The sequence below is a fragment of the Schistocerca cancellata genome, chromosome 2 (genome assembly GCF_023864275.1).
Source record: "Schistocerca cancellata isolate TAMUIC-IGC-003103 chromosome 2, iqSchCanc2.1, whole genome shotgun sequence".
Lineage (NCBI taxonomy): Eukaryota > Metazoa > Arthropoda > Insecta > Orthoptera > Acrididae > Schistocerca > Schistocerca cancellata.
The window spans coordinates 72,924,120-72,940,530 of NC_064627.1; the positions used below are offsets into that span (position 1 = coordinate 72,924,120).

The window sequence follows — 16,411 nt, forward strand, 5'->3', positions numbered from 1 at the left end:
TACTGCACTACAGGGCTGCTGTAAATAATTTTATATTGCCTGACAATGATCATTTTAACTGAAACTGGTAGCAAATGAAGCTATATTTTATCAGCAGCTCTTCGTGGCTCATAAATATTACTTACTTTAAATATTTACGAGCTATAGCTCACCGCTTTTATAAAGTTGTATTATAGTACTCGTGATAAATCACTGGAAACAGTAATAACCACATCAGGTAGTACCATCTGAAGTAACCTAAATTAGAACCACCATATACCATCTGTTGCTTGAAAGCAAATGCTAGACAGATTCATTGAAAGAATTGTAAGGAAATGTAGCCCATCCTCAAAAGAAATGACTTTAAAAAGTCTCACCAGTTCACATTTAGTGTTTGTGTGTCTGGTTCATTAACAGGTAGGATTAAGAGAAGAGATAATGGAGATACTAACATGAGTGGTGCATTCCATTCTGGGCTTGATGAATGAGTGCGAAAATGTTACAGAAACCTCATCGGACTCCAGTGGCAAATGGTATAACATAGGAATTGTGCACAGCAGGAAGGATTATTGTTTAAGTACTGAGAGTTTATGTTCCCAGGACAGTCATGCAACACGAGTTGCCTCAAAATAATGTGTGCATATTTCTAAGACACAGTCTCTTAATTACTAAACCTCATACATATACAATTTATGTTGGAAAATAATATGTCCATTTTTTGAAACAGAATAATACATAAACTATTTGTGGCAGAATTATAAAAATCATGGCAGATGTACTGCAGTAGCCACCAGAAAGATTGCGGGAGGCGCACATCGGCACGGCGCGTCATGGACAGTAGTTGCCACAAGTAAAGTTCCGTCCACCAGAGGGCGCACGTGAATTGGGCCGCAACCTCTGCTGGTGGAACAACAACAACTCAGGCAGCAGCACGGGCCGTCCCCAGTCAGTTTTATGTCGGGAACGCCTAGCAGACAGTTCCCGGTCTCCATTATGTGAAGTGCGACGGACAACGTGAATCGTGTTAATACATGTACAGTTATTTGAACAATGGAAGTGGGTAATTAAGTGTTACTGGAAAAAGAGAAATTGTGAGTGAGGCTCCACAACATTACAGCACTGAATCTGGAGCACTTCCACTAACTAGGTTAAAGATTGGAAGAATCCCAGACAAGTTTGAAGTCAATGGAAAAATACAAGGTGTAAAGCTGCAGATGATAGAGAAGTTTAATGACCAACAGAAATGTAGTTGTATTGAGTCAGGCTTTCACGCGATTCCCAAAGAATTCCGGGAGACAATATTATTGTAACACTGGAATCAGGAGAGCAAGTGTTTGAAAAATTTTGTGAACTGAGGAAAGGGAGCTTTACACTTTGAGACTTCTTCATGTTCCAAACAAGAAGAATACCAATTGGCAAATAAAATTTTGTGATTGTGTCAAAAAAAGAAAAGTTTATAGATTTAATGTTTTTGTTGTATGAAGTAAACTTAACAGAACGGTAACCTGTCATAACAACATGTACTAAGATAATGAAAATCCACACATTATTGAACAGAAACATGTTAATTTACCAGAATTATCAGTGATGTGTGTGTTCCAGATGGCTGACTGGATCATACTTCTTTGTACTGACTGTTATAGTTTCGCATTATCACTCCTGATCTTAAAGACTTTCTTGATGGTGTAGATTGTTACTTCCAATAGAATGGAGTCTCTCTCGAATTTCAATGCAGTGTAAGGCGTTCCTGATCTCACATTCCCTGACACGATAAACAGGACAAAAGTGGGGATATCTAGCTCAGTCTCTTGATTCAATGCTCCCTGTTGTCTTACCTTGGAGTAACTACAAATAACAAATAAATCTTGTGAAGCCATAGATGCTGAGATAATGTGACAGAGCTATTAGAGTAGACACGTCAGGTAATTATATTGTTACTGATGATGCATTGTGGCAGGAGCTGTCCATTTTGAACATTTAACATTGTGAGGTACACAGCACATCAAACTGCATATTTATGTAGTTTTATTAAATGCAAAATCACTTGAGAAAACTATAAAATTAAGAGACAGAATGGCAGGCCAGTACTTACTGTCAAGAGATGAAATACTGCTGACACACACACACACACACACACACACACACACACACACACACACACACTTACAAGAAACTACCGTAACTTTTGAAACTATTCATTCCTACCTCAGGGAAAGTAGGGACAGATCACTCAAGACACCAGCATGAGAGGAACTCATTTGTTGTTATCTTTGCAACATGTGGCTCCTACTCTTCCTGGGATCTGAGTGAACTGTCCCTACCTTACCTGAGTTAGGAACAAATAGTTCCCAGCTAGGATAATGTTTTGTACTTTAGTTCGTGGTTATTGGTAGCACTAAGAGTTTTATCTGCTGAAGGTAAGCACTGTCCACCCATTCTGTTTTGTAATTTTGTCAATGCAGTTTAATTAAATAAATATTGTTTTTCAGAGACTATATACATTATTTTTTACACATCTGGGATTACATTCTCCCACGAGAAATTATGAGCTCATATGGACACTTTCTGACAGTTGTTCTTCCCATTCACAAATGGAACAAGAGGGCAGGGCAGGGCAGTGTGGGGTGGGGGTTGGAGGGAATGACAGCAGTACCAGAAATACCTTGCACAATATTAATGGTTTGATAAGTGACCTACCTGGTGTTGATATTGGGGTTATTCTCACATGTTGCTCCACAGCTGATCTATGTACATGATTACTTAAGATATTACACTTTTGGGAAACTGTTACCACTGTTAGTATAAAGAAAAATACTCATTATTTTTTAAGTAGCTTTGACATGGCGTAAGCCATCTTCAGATCTATATGGAGTGTTCAGATGAAAAAGTATGAAATGTCATAAAAACCAGATCGACTGAATCTGCATATGCCACTATGGAATAGCATTGTGAGACGCCTAGGCAACATGGCATGCATCACCACCTCCCCCTAAAAATTGTGAACTTTGGCCTCAGCAAGCAATGTGATGCTCACCGCCTTTTTTTAATGTCAGAAGTCTGATACTCTGATTGAATTCCTCGAGCACAGAAATATCATTAATAGTGAAACTCACTGCGAGACACCCGATAACCTATGCAGATCTATCAAGAGCAAACAGCTTGGGAGTGATTCTGCTCAATAATGCCTGTCCACATATCTCCAAGGCCACACAGAGTGTAATGGCCAAGTTCTAGTGGGAACAGCTTCAACATCTGGCATACAACCTGGACATGTTGCCGTGTGACTTCCATGTGTTTGGTCCTCTAAAAAAAAAAAAGCATCTCAAAGGGAAGGACTTCATCTCGGATGACAAACAGGACACAATGGAGGACTGGCTTCTATCACAGCCTCAGGAATCCCGGGAACAGGGAATCCTACAGCTTGTGAAACACTGGGATAGTTATGCTCGAGCCTCTGGTGATTACTTCTGAATAAAGACTTCAGTTATACTCACAGTGATGTTTTGTACTTTTACTTTTGAACGACCTGCATAAAAATAATACTGTAAAGCACACTGTTGACAAGATGAGGATGAAAAAGTAAACTTTAATTAAATTGTACTTTATTCATGCATGTGTGGCACATTCCCCCCTCCCTAGGGATATGCATTCATACAGATATGCCTGTCTCAGTAAAATATGTTGGAAATTGTTTACTTTGTATTACAGTGCAATTGTGGAAATGGTGGCCAGTAATGTAGATAATAGAGTGTGTGTCGAAGGCTCTGCCATCATGGGAATAATGTGTAGTCCACTTTTGTGTACAGTGCAAGCTGGTGCATTGCCTTTAGCACAGCTACCATTGATTTCCAGATAACTGTAAATATCTTTCATTTTCACCCTGTATACACCACATTCTCCTAAATAAAAAAGGGTTTAAATCTTTTACACACTATCCTTTTCCCCATGGATACTAGTCCCATACCAACTTGGGAGAGGCTGTGTGGCATTACGGAATGCAGCAGTAAAACATTGGTAATTTGAAGCTGTGAGCTGGAATGCATGTCATACTTGGATTGCTGTTTGACAGCATGATGGTGCATGGTGGAATGCTTTTTATTATTAAAACACAAAATACTCAGTCTTTGCTGGAGGAAGAGAATTATACAATATTCAATGTTTTAATTATGTATAGGGAAAGGAAGTTTTACAATTTCTGTCTGTAATAATTACGAAACAAAATGTATGTAATATTATTATGAGGCTGGGCCCCACAGAATTATACAAGGTGATAGGCATTACTTGCATATTCAAATAGTCCTTGCAATTCTGTATTTATTATAAACAGGTCACGATATACTCTGTTGTTACCAGTGAAAGGTATTCATCTTATGGAAGGTGAAGTTAACAATTTAAAATCTTTGAAAAACTGAGAAATATGTCAACTGTAGTAAAACAGAATTGAAAGTCAAACACAGTTTCTTAGCTATGAACAACAACAACATCAAATGTCTCATACTTTTATTGACTGCTATATACAATATTTACATCTCATCTTGATACAAATAACTTAAATTTCCAGATCGGAGAGAATGACTTCTAAAGTCAATCCAAAGTTTGTAATATAATACAAACACAATTGTCATTCAGCATAAATAGGTAACCTATTCTTCAAATAACAGTTTTGTGGCAAAAGTTCTCTAGCCACTCTTCAACAAATAATCTCACAGAATGTATCTGTGTCTTCAGACCACTGAATAATGTCCAGTAATCAGACATTCAAAATATCACATCTGATAGAGGAGAAAACACTGAGTTATTACAGAGAAACTCACAGACAGTACTCAAATGGAACGAAAAGTGGAAAGGATATTGATTCCACAGTTTTTCCCCCATAACTGATAACTAAATATAATTTGCTTAGATAAAATTATCTAAAGACTTTATTTAATTTTTCCTTTTCTTCTGCTGAGGTACATTTCCAATGCTTTCTTGATATTCTTGCATTAGCTGTTCTTGAACATCGGGTAGGCATGGTGAGTAGCGGCTGTAATCCATGGCAAATTCCCCCTTCCCCTGTGTGGAGGAACGCAGCTCAGAGGCATAACCAAACATTTCATTGAGAGGTACCTGAAATCATAATATAAACATAATGATACACTCAACAGAGTATTAAAAATTTCAATTATACATTATATTAAAACTGGTGCTTGAATTCATTTCAAACACTACAGCATATCTGAAAGAAAGGGAGTCCTGTAAAAAATGTAACACATCTACAAAATAAAGCAGGAAAAATAAATAAAAAGTGTGAGTCAAAAAGCAGATGATGTGCTTTGGACTACTTTTTTGTTCCACATAAACACAATGGCTGCAATGGTATTTTTATTAAGACTGGTGACTATGTTAACAGGGACAGAGCTTATTAGCCATTAGCAGTGCTTTTGTAACTGTATCTGTCACATTCTTTTTGTTAGTTTATCCCTTGGTTAATAAACTGCCAATCTGATACCTACCATTATTTTGAAAATTGTATCTGTTTTTATCATAAAAAATGCTTCCCACCAATCATTTTTATTTAATACTTTTCCGTATCAGAGAGACTGGCTTCAAAGGTCAAACCAAAGTTTGTAACATAATACAGACACAGTTGTCCATTCAGCATAATTAGCACTAGATTCTTCAATTAATACTGTTTCCTGAAACTTTGTACATAGGTTTTCATGGAATAATTAGCATATATTTTCAAGTGTCTGCCCATTCAAATTTTTCAGTGTTTCCATGATGCCCTCCCATGAATCGAACAAACCTGTGACCATTTGTGACACTCTTCTTTCTTTTTTGGGAATCAAGTCATGGGTATTCTTTGTAGTGGAATCAGTGCAGTGTCAAAAATACTAGTGTTGTTTCTCAAACGAAAGATACTTAATCTGGTCACGGGAAATAAGTGACTGTTTTTCAGTTTTCAGTTTTCAGAATAGTGAAATTTTCTGCAGAAGGTTTCCACCCTGCAGATAAACTGGTATTACAACTAGTCTTCTTCACCTATTGGAATTAAAGGAGCTGAATAACACTGTTGGACAGTACATCGTAAGTCAAACACAATTTTAAGGCAAATAGCAACACAGTGAGCAAGACGTTCTACAGAGGAGGCAGAAAGGACTATGCTGCATAAACCTGCTTATTTTTTATTCTCACTAATAATGCAATAATTATAAGCTTCTTCAAGAAGGGCACTAGGTGTCCAACACCAGTAAAGAAATAAAATTTATTTTGTGCAACTGGTTGCTGATTTTTTTCAACAAATGTACTTACAGTTCCTGAGTATGGACAAAGTACTAAACCATTTTTTGTATACATTCAGTATAACTTGTTAGTCCTATTTCGCACGGGTCCTACACACTTGAGCAGTATTCTTAAGATGGGAGGCAGTTGTGCTATGCGAGTGCTCTATTTCTTGTCTTTATAAATTGTTGGTTACTCCCAGGTATTTGGAGGAATTAAAGGATGCCAACTGACTCACTGATATTATCATCATAAAATACTACCCTTCTGCTTTTGTGAAGTACATTATTTTACATCAACAAAACATTTAAAACAAGTTGCCAATCTCACATGACTTTGAAATCTTGTTGTGGTTGTGGTCTTCAGTCCTGAGACTGGTTTGAAGCAGCTCTCCATGCTAATCTATCATGTGCAAGCTCCTTCATCTCCCGGTACCTACTGCAACCTACATCCTTCTGAATCTGCTTAGTGTATTCATCTCTTGGTCTCCCTCTACGATTTTTACCCTCCACGCTGCCCTCCAATGCTAAATTTGTGATCCCTTGATGCCTCAGAACATGTCCTACCAACCGGTCCCTTCTTCTTGTCAAGATGTGCCACAAACTTCTCTTCTCCCCAATCCTGTTCAGTACCTCCTCATTAGTTACGTGATCTAACCACCTAATCTTCAACATTCTTCTGTAGCACCACATTTAGAAAGCTTCTATTCTCTTCTTGTCCAAACTATTTATTGTCCATGTTTCACTTCCATACATGGCTACACTCCATACAAATACTTTCAGAAACGACTTCCTGACACTTAAATCTATACTCGATGTTAACAAATTTCTCTTCTTCAGAAACGCTTTCCTTGCCATTGCCAGTCTACATTTTATATCCTCTCTACTTCGACCATCATCAGTTATTTTGCTCCCCAAATAGCAAAACTCCTTTACTACTATAAGTGTCTCATTTCCTAATCTAATTCCCTCAGCATCACCCGACTTAATTTGACTACATTCCATTATCCTCGTTTTGCTTTTGTTGATGTTCATCTTATATCCCCCTTTCAAGACACTGTCCATTCCTTTCAACTGCTCTTCCAAGTCCGTTGCTGTCTCTAACAGAATTACAATGTCATCGGCGAACCTCAAAGTTTTTGTTTCTTCTCCCTGGATTTTAATACCTACTCCAAATTTTTCTTTTGTTTCCTTTACTGCTTGCTCAATATACAGATTGAATAACATTGGGGACAGGCTACAACCCTGTCTCACTCCCTTCCCAACCACTGCTTCCCTTTCACGTCCCTCGACTCTTATAACTGCCGTCTGGTTTCTGTACAAATTGTAAATAGCCTTTCGCTCCCTGTATTTTACCCCTGCCACCTTTAGAATTTGAAAGAGAATATTCCAGTCAACACTGTCAAAAGTCCTTCAAATAGTCTTAAAAACTTTAGAAGTACACAGGTACCCAAAATTAAAGCAATAAACTGCTATTCCCCCATCCTGTGTCTAATTCATGATATAATCATACAAACTGTTAAAACATTTCTGTACGATCGTGTTCTGTACAGAAGATAGCACCCCAGTCGACAGGTAACCATGCCAAAGATGGTGTCAGGGCACCTATCAAATAGGGTAGTCTGTGCCAGGTAGTCTCACATCCACAATCACTGTTTACACCGTCACAGATGGTACAGTATGGCACAGAAAAGACACCAACCAGACACTCTACAGTGGAGAGCCATAGGGAGACTGGAAGCAAGACAGTCGCAAAATGATGTGAGCCAGTGACTTAATGTGAATCGTTCTGTTGTTTCTCGGATGTGTCGACAACTTATAAGAGACCAAAACTGTACCTCAAAGACCAGTAAAGGGCTGACCACATGTGACATCAGAATGAGGGGACTGTTATTTGGCTCTAAGGGCATGACAGTACCGCCTAGTACTTCATGGCAACTGGCATCTGACCTTGCAGCATCCACTGTACATGTTATACAGGGTGATTCAAAAAGAATACCACAACTTTAAAAATGTGTATTTAATGAAAGAAACATAATATAACCTTCTGTTATACATCATTACAAAGAGTATTTAAAAAGTTTTTTTTTCACTCAAAAACAAGTTCAGAGATGTTCAAATGGCCCCCTCCAGACACTCGAGCAATATCAACGCGATACTCCAACTCGTTCCACACTCTCTGTAGCATATCAGGCGTAACAGTTTGGATAGCTGCTGTTATTTCTCGTTTCAAATCATCAATGGTGGCTGGGAGAGGTGGCCGAAACACCATATCCTTAACATACCCCCATAAGATCAGGGCTTCTTGGAGGCCAGTGATGAAGCCATCTTAGCATCAACTGATGCTGACGCCTAGTCAACAGCGCCTCAAGCGAACAAATGTACAACTAAATGAAACTTTATAGCTCCCTTAATTCGCTGACAGATAGTGCTTAGCTCTGCCTTTTCTCGTTGCAGAGTTTTAAATTCCTAAAGTTGTGGTATTCTTTTTGAATCACCCTGTATTGAGGCAAACTGTACAGAAGGCTTCAACAGAGTAGCCTTTATTGTTGGAGACCTGCTGTATGCGTACATCTGATGTGTCTTCACAAAAGGGAACATCTAAAGTGGAGTCATCAACATGCCACCTGGATGTTCAAACAGTGTGCCAATGTTCTTTTCACAGATAAGTCCCGATTTGGTCTGGAGAACGATTCTCGGTGATTCGCATCTGGAGGGAGGATGATCCCTAATTGTGTGGGCAGGGATTATGTTGAGCGCTCTAACACATCTTCATGAAATTGTAGGGGTGAATCAGCTAAGTTTAACTGGTTGTTATTGCTTTGAGATATATGACATCATAAAAATAAAATACAACTATTAGAAATTGAGCTCCAATCTTTGAACTGCACAGTAGTTTGTATTACTGAGCAATGGTGTGGTGACACAGAAATTATCATTGTATAAAAGGGCACACTCTTCCTGCAGAACTACTTCAAGGGGTGGAGGATCATGCATTTATCTCAGAAAAGGAACACAGTTCAAATCAAGACATGACCTCAGTACAGTAAGTGAAGACAAAAACATTGAAATATCAGCTATTGAATTAACAGGGCTTGATTTCACCAAGAAATTAATCATTTTGTGTGTGTGTGTGTGTGTGTGTGTGTGTGTGTGTGTGTGTGTGTGTGTAGAGCTCCCAGTGGTAGTGTGGGCACTTTTTTCAAAAAAATTAACAGAAGTTCTAGGTAAAGTCTCTAGTACAAAAGCTCAACATAAATCTTTGTGGGGACATTAACATCAACACTAATATCGTAAATGAATCCAGCAGCACCTTCATAAACATCCTTCAAAGTTTTAGCATGTCCCTATTGGTCAACAGTGCAACAAGGGTTACTACAATGACTGCATAAGTAATTGACCATGTGGCCACAAATATGGACAGGGAAAAAGTGATGTAGCTGTGAAATATCTCAGACTATCAGACCATCTTTGTCAAATAACAGTAAAATCAGGCATCGAATCATTCCCTAAACTACAAGCCTACAAACGATATCTATCAGAAATCAAAATAAAAGATTTTTCAAAAGAACTAGAAAAACAAACCTGGGGTGAAGTGTATAAGGAAACTAATGTGAATATGAAATTCTCTAAATTCTCCACATTGTTTAAATTGAACTTTGAAAGGGCATTTACAAAAGTATGCATGCCTGTATCAATGTCTCACAAAAACAGATGGATAACAGCAAGTATTAAGAAGTCCTCCCAAACACTTAAAGACCTAACTTCCTTTAAAAGATTCGCATTAATCTAGAATTTTTAAATTTCTATCATAGGTACAATAAGATCTATAAGGAAGGTGCAAATTGCTGCAAAAAAGTCATTTAATGACAAAATAATATATAATACAGAGAATAAAAGCAAAGCAGTCTGGCATGTTATAAAAAAGGAAACGTGGAGAGGCAAACAAAGGCAGAATAATATACTGCTAAAGGAGGGGGATAAGGTAATAAATGATCCACACACTTAGCAAACGATGTAAATGAGCATTTTTCAACTATTGCAGAGAAGTTACAGCAAAAATTCCCCAAAACAAATATAACACCTGTAAATAATGTGCACTAAATACAGGGTTATTACAAATGATTGAAGCGATTTCACAGCTCTACAATAACTTTATTATTTGAGATATTTTCACAATGCTTTGCACACACATACAAAAACTCAAAAAGTTTTTTTAGGCATTCACAAATGTTCGATATGTGCCCCTTTAGTGATTCGGCAGATGTCAAGCTGATAATCAAGTTCCTCCCACACTTGGTGCAGCATGTCCCCATCAATGAGTTGGAAAGCATCGTTGATGCGAGCTCGCAGTTCTGGCACGTTTCTTGGTAGAGGAGGTTTAAACACTGAATCTTTCACATAACCCACAGAAAGAAATCGCATGGGGTTAAGTCGGGAGAGCATGGAGGCCATGACATGAATTGCTGATCATGATCTCCACCACGACCGATCCATCGGTTTTCCAATCTCCTGTTTAAGAAATGCTGAACATCATGATGGAAGTGCAGTGGAGCACCATCCTGTTGAAAGATGAAGTCGGCACTGTCGGTCTCCAGTTGTGGCATGAGCCAGTTTTCCAGCATGTCCAGATACACGTGTCCTGTAACGTTTTTTTTTTTTTGCAGAAGAAAAAGGGGCCGTAAACTTTAAACCGTGAGATTGCACAAAACACGTTAACTTTTGGTGAATTGCAAATTTGCTGCACGAATGCGTGAGGATTCTCTACCGCCCAGATTCGCACATTGTGTCTGTTCACTTCACCATTAAGAAAAATGTTGCTTTATCACTGGAAACAAGTTTCGCACTGAACGCATCCTCTTCCATGAGCTGTTGCAACCGCGCCGAAAATTCAAAGCGTTTGACTTTATCATTTGTAGCAATTGTAAACGCTAAGGCTTCTGCTTTAGCCTTTTCCGTAAGATTTTCCAAACTGTCGGCTGTGGTACGTTTAGCTCCCTGCTTGCTTTATTCGTCGACTTCCGCGGGCTACGCGTGAAACTTGCCTGCACGTGTTCAACCGTTTCTTCGCTCACTGCAGACCGACCCATTGATTTCCCCTTACAGAGGCATCCAGAAGCTTTAAACTGCGCATACCATCCCGAATGGAGTTAGCAGTTGGTGGATCTTTGTTGAACTTCATCCTGAAGTGTCGTTGCACTGTTATGACTGACTGATGTGAGTGCATTTCAAGCACGACATACGCTTTCTCGGCTCCTGTTGCCATTTTGTCTCACTGCGCTCTCGAGCGCTCTGGCGGCAGAAACCTGAAGTGCGGCTTCAGCCGAACAAAAGTTTGAGTTTTTCTACGTATCTGTAGTGTGTCGTGACCATATGTCAATGAATGGAGCTACAGTGAATTTATGAAATCGCTTCAATCATTTGTAATAGCCCTGTACAATGATGTTACTTCCCACGACAGAGAATGAAGTCAATAAAACTATTCAAAAAATAAAAAGTCAGTAGGATTAGATGAAGTACCAATGTGTGTACTGTAACAATGCATAGGTATTATACAAGGCCCCCTTTTAAGCGAATTTGTTTTCCGAAGTGGCAAAAATACAGTCAGCCATAGTAGAATTCATCACAGTTGTACGTGATACTCTTGATAAAGATGTGTGTGTCACAGACATATTTTTGGATCTTTCTAATTCGTTTGATACAGATGACCTCAAGATTCTGTTAAATAAATTAGAAGCATTAGGTTAGATTAGAGATTAGTACTTGTTCCATAGATCATGAATACGTCACTTCGTAATGATGTGGAATAAGAGGGGTAGCTAATGACTGGTTTTGATCATACCTAGCAGACAGGGTACAAAGAGTAGAGATAACACATACTTCAAATAGATCTAAACATTTAGTAAAACACTTATCAGAACCAAAATACATTCATGTTGGGGTAGCATATTAAGACCAATACTATTCCTGGTATACATCAATGCCTTTTCCAGTAGTGTTACTCATGGTGAAAAAATTCTCTTCGCTGATGACAGCAATATTATAGTCATTGAGGAAACAATAGAACTCCTTGCGGAGGAAGCAAGTGAAACTCTCAAGGAAGCTTATGATTGGTCAATAAATAATAAAGTGACATTGAACATAAAGAAAACTAAAGGCATGAATTTCAATTTTAAGAGGAAAAATGACACTCAATTCTTAGCTATGGCATTCTTTTTTGGAGAACACATGCACAAAATATGAACACAATTTTCAAACTCCAGAAAAGAGCCATAAGAATAATAAACAAAAATACTTGTCGAGCTCATTGTAAACACTGCTCCATGAGAATTACATTTACCAGTCAGTTTTACACATCAAAAATAATATTGGTAATTATTCCACAAACAGCTATGTCTATGACCTTGCAACAAGAGACAGACTCAACTTACATTTACCAAGAAAAAATAAACATAAAACTCAAAACAGCATTTTCTACTAAGGAATAAAACTGTACAATAAATTACCAAAAGAGATGAAAGAAACTGCAAAAATACACTTATTTAAAAAGGCAGCTAAAAAGTACCTGTTGCGCAATACATTTTATACATTGATGAATTATTTAGATGAAACAGAGTAGGGCTTACATAAAAAAGTTATACAAATAAATAATAATAATAAATAACAATGATTATAAAACATCCAACATTCCACATAACACCTTCACTATATGTTTTTCCTTCTTTTTTCATTTCTAAAGACACTCTCCCCACAACCTATGCACAGTACAATACTAACATCTCTTCCTCTTTCTGATCACAACATCTCACTCATTATGGAGGGATACTGACTCAGTTTTTCAGGATAGCAAATGAGAAGTTGCGGTACAGAAAATGGCCCAGAGCCACCAGTGTGTGTGTGTGTGTGTGTGTGTGTGTGTGTGTGTGTGTGTGTAGTGAGTGGAGTGTTATGAAACAATGTATGTATAGTGTGTGCATTGACTGATAGTGAGATATGAGTGAACAGTGCGGCATTACATTATTTAATAAGTTATTTGTAAAAAAAGTATTGTATACCAGGAGTAAATCTATTGGTCTGACTAACTAGAAGTCTGTAAATGTGTGTATATGAATTAACTTATTTTAAATTGTTCTATATCCTTGTAAAAAGACATCTACAGATGAAAAAAAAGCAGCTGCTGCTGCTGCTGCTACTAAATTCGCAGCACGCCCAGTCGTCGTCAGGTCTGTATTGTTGCCAGAGATGGTCCCATCCCATATTAAGCACATTAACCAGTTGTTGGAAAGTTTGTGCACATCTGTTAAGTTGGTAAAAAATGAAGAACATTTTTATATACCGCTATGTTTACTTTCTGTATTCTTTACATTGATTCTACTTTACTACTACCTGTTTATACTGTTTCGTGGCAAAAGAAATGCAGCCTTGCAGAATTTCTATTTATTGCTTTAATTTTGGACACTAGTATAGTTTTCAGATTTCTAAACAGAGAGCATGAAGAAGGAATACAGATTAATAAACATGTATGAACTACCTTCATTATGCTAGTGACACTGAGTAGTTAAAGATCAACAGTAATTGGAAGAACTTAGTAGATCAAATCTGAAAAAGAGTTCTGAAACACAATTATAAAGAGACTAGAGCATTCAAGAAACACACCAAAAAGAAAATAGCTGAAATTAATAATGAAGTCATACAACCAACTGATGAATTTCAAGATTTAGAGCAGTTGAAGAAAACGGTGGGTTGGAGAGGAAAATAAGTAAATAAAAGAATTAAAATGGCCTGGAGTGCTTTTGCTAAACGAAATAGGATTTTACAAACTAAACTCCTGATATGATGACTAAAACTTTCTCAGTTTGCAAGCAGCATCATTAAGATAAATTTCGTGAATTTTAGACAGCTGTTTCATGCCAACATCTAGCACAAATTGCTAGAATTGCCGCAGTGTTCCACTTATATAGGTGAGGAAGCAGTGCCTACAAAATTTTGGAGGAGGGCTGAAGTGATGTGTGTCAGGTGGAAAGCTTCTGGCATCTTCAATCAGTCCCAGATATGAATGAAGTCAGGTAGAGCAAGGGTCTGGCACCACACTGGAACTGCTGCTCTCACCTGCCTATATGTGTCACATCTCCACCTATGATTTTTCTGTGTGTCCAAAACCACTCCTCATGCCACAGTATGTTGTGTCAGTTAATATTACTGCAATTTAATTGGATCTCAGCTGTCTCTGTTATAAAGGAATTCCAATATGAAGACACCCAGGCCAAGACCTTTGTCTTCTCCAGACATCACTTGGTTCCACAGCAAATCAGCTCCATGCCTTCCCACACACATCATTCTGACCCTCCTCTGGCAGTTTCAGGATGCTATTGTTTCCCCTGCATAAGTGGAACATTGTGCTAACCTTGGCAGTCAGTACTTTTACTCCTTATGACAACGGCACCAACATTTGTTGAAATAATACTACCTTTGATTTGTGGCAGTGATATGCAAACTTTTAACAAGAAAATAATTCCAGAACTAAGGGTTGCTACATGAGCAATGGAGAGATGCACACTTGGAATTACTAGAAGACACAGAAAACAAGAAAAAGGACAAATGATCAAAGTAGAGTGGAAGTTTGTGGTACATGTTGCCACGCAAATGTATGATTGATGGACCAACGAAGTTCTTTGCTGGACTGCAAGAGACAAGAAAAGACTGAGAAGATTACCCAATGGAAGATAGGCAGTTGACATTAAAAAACATGAAGGAATGACATAGATGTGAGTCAATGAAGACTGTAATGTATGGATAAATATAGAGGTGTTCTTTATCTAGCAGTTGATATTAAGTAGCTGAGGATAATAATGATGCATTTTGGAAAATCATTCCCATTTTCCATTGCAGTCTGCAGAAAAACATCATCATCATAATTTGATGTTTTTGTTTTATATCTTCGACCTTCATAAAAATATAAATACCCAGCAAATGTACAAGTGACAAGGAGAGGGTGTTGGAAAATCACCTGTAACATGTAACAGTAACTGTATATACTTTAGAATAGAAATACAACATGCATTTTGATTATTGTGTGGGGAGAATTGCTATGATCATAAAAAGAAAATTTTTGAGTCAAATGTTCTCAACTGAATGAAGTTAAAATGATGCATACATATTATAAAAACAGTTTAAGGGAATTGAATGTATCATTATAGCAATATTTCAGAAGCATTTTGATATCTGTTACTAAGTCAGTACTTTTTCTTGAAAACGTCTCACATGATAAAACTTGACTTCTCGGCAAAAATGTTCCTACACAACTTAAAATTAGCTTCATGATATAGTGTCATGCAACACTCAACATGCAATAGTCCATCATGATCCTCTGAAGTTGCACAGCATACACTGCAAATTGCAGATAGCATGGAAGAATAGACCACAAACCAATCGCCAAACCATACTATTATTCAAATAATTCTTTCACCACTTTTCAATGGCTACAACTCAAGCACAATGAATATTTAAAGGAGGCCAAACCAGCATGAAAGGGGACAAGAAACAACAGCAGCGAGCACATCGTTTCCACAATCTACAGCAGAGATTGTGAGGAGGGCACAGCAGCAGAGGATCAGCACACTAATGAGTACGACACAGTAATAGAGAATGAAATCTGGCATTTTGACAAGGTACATGGGCTCCTCTTATCAGTTTGGCTAACCATTCATGTATCTTCTCTCCTCCTTTTTTGATGAGCTCTGCTGATATCGTGTCTATTCCAGGGGCCTTCTCATTTTTTGGTCTTTTTATTGCCACCTTCATCTCCACCAGAGTTGGTTCTTCGACTAATATAAGACGTATGGAGAAAAGAAATAACGCTGGAGGAATGGAAAACTGCTGCTGTATGTCCCATATACAAGAAAGGAGACAAAATTCTGACACAGAACTACAGAGGGATATTTCTCATATGCGCATGCTATAAAGTAATATCAAGAATTATACTGAACAGGCTCAACCCATACACTGGGGAAATATTAGACACAGCAGGGTCCAGAAAAGGTAAATCAACAATCGACCAAATATTCACACTAAGACAAATATTAGATAAGAACTGGGAGCACAATCGTGATCCTTTCATCTGTTTATAGATTTCAACAAAGCACATGACAGCATAGTAAGAGAGGAAATGT

General features: G+C 37.8%; 1 protein-coding gene across 1 annotated transcript in view; it reads right to left on the bottom strand.

Moving 5' to 3' along the window:
* Positions 1-4,462: 4,462 nt before the first annotated feature.
* Positions 4,463-16,411, bottom strand: part of LOC126161341 (elongation factor G, mitochondrial) — an 88,813-nt gene continuing 76,864 nt past the window's right edge. Inside the window, exon 15 of the mRNA XM_049917104.1 lies at positions 4,463-5,088. Within this exon, the coding sequence (XP_049773061.1) occupies positions 4,906-5,088 (183 nt within the window). The 3' untranslated portion in view covers positions 4,463-4,905. The remainder of the gene's footprint in view (positions 5,089-16,411) is intronic.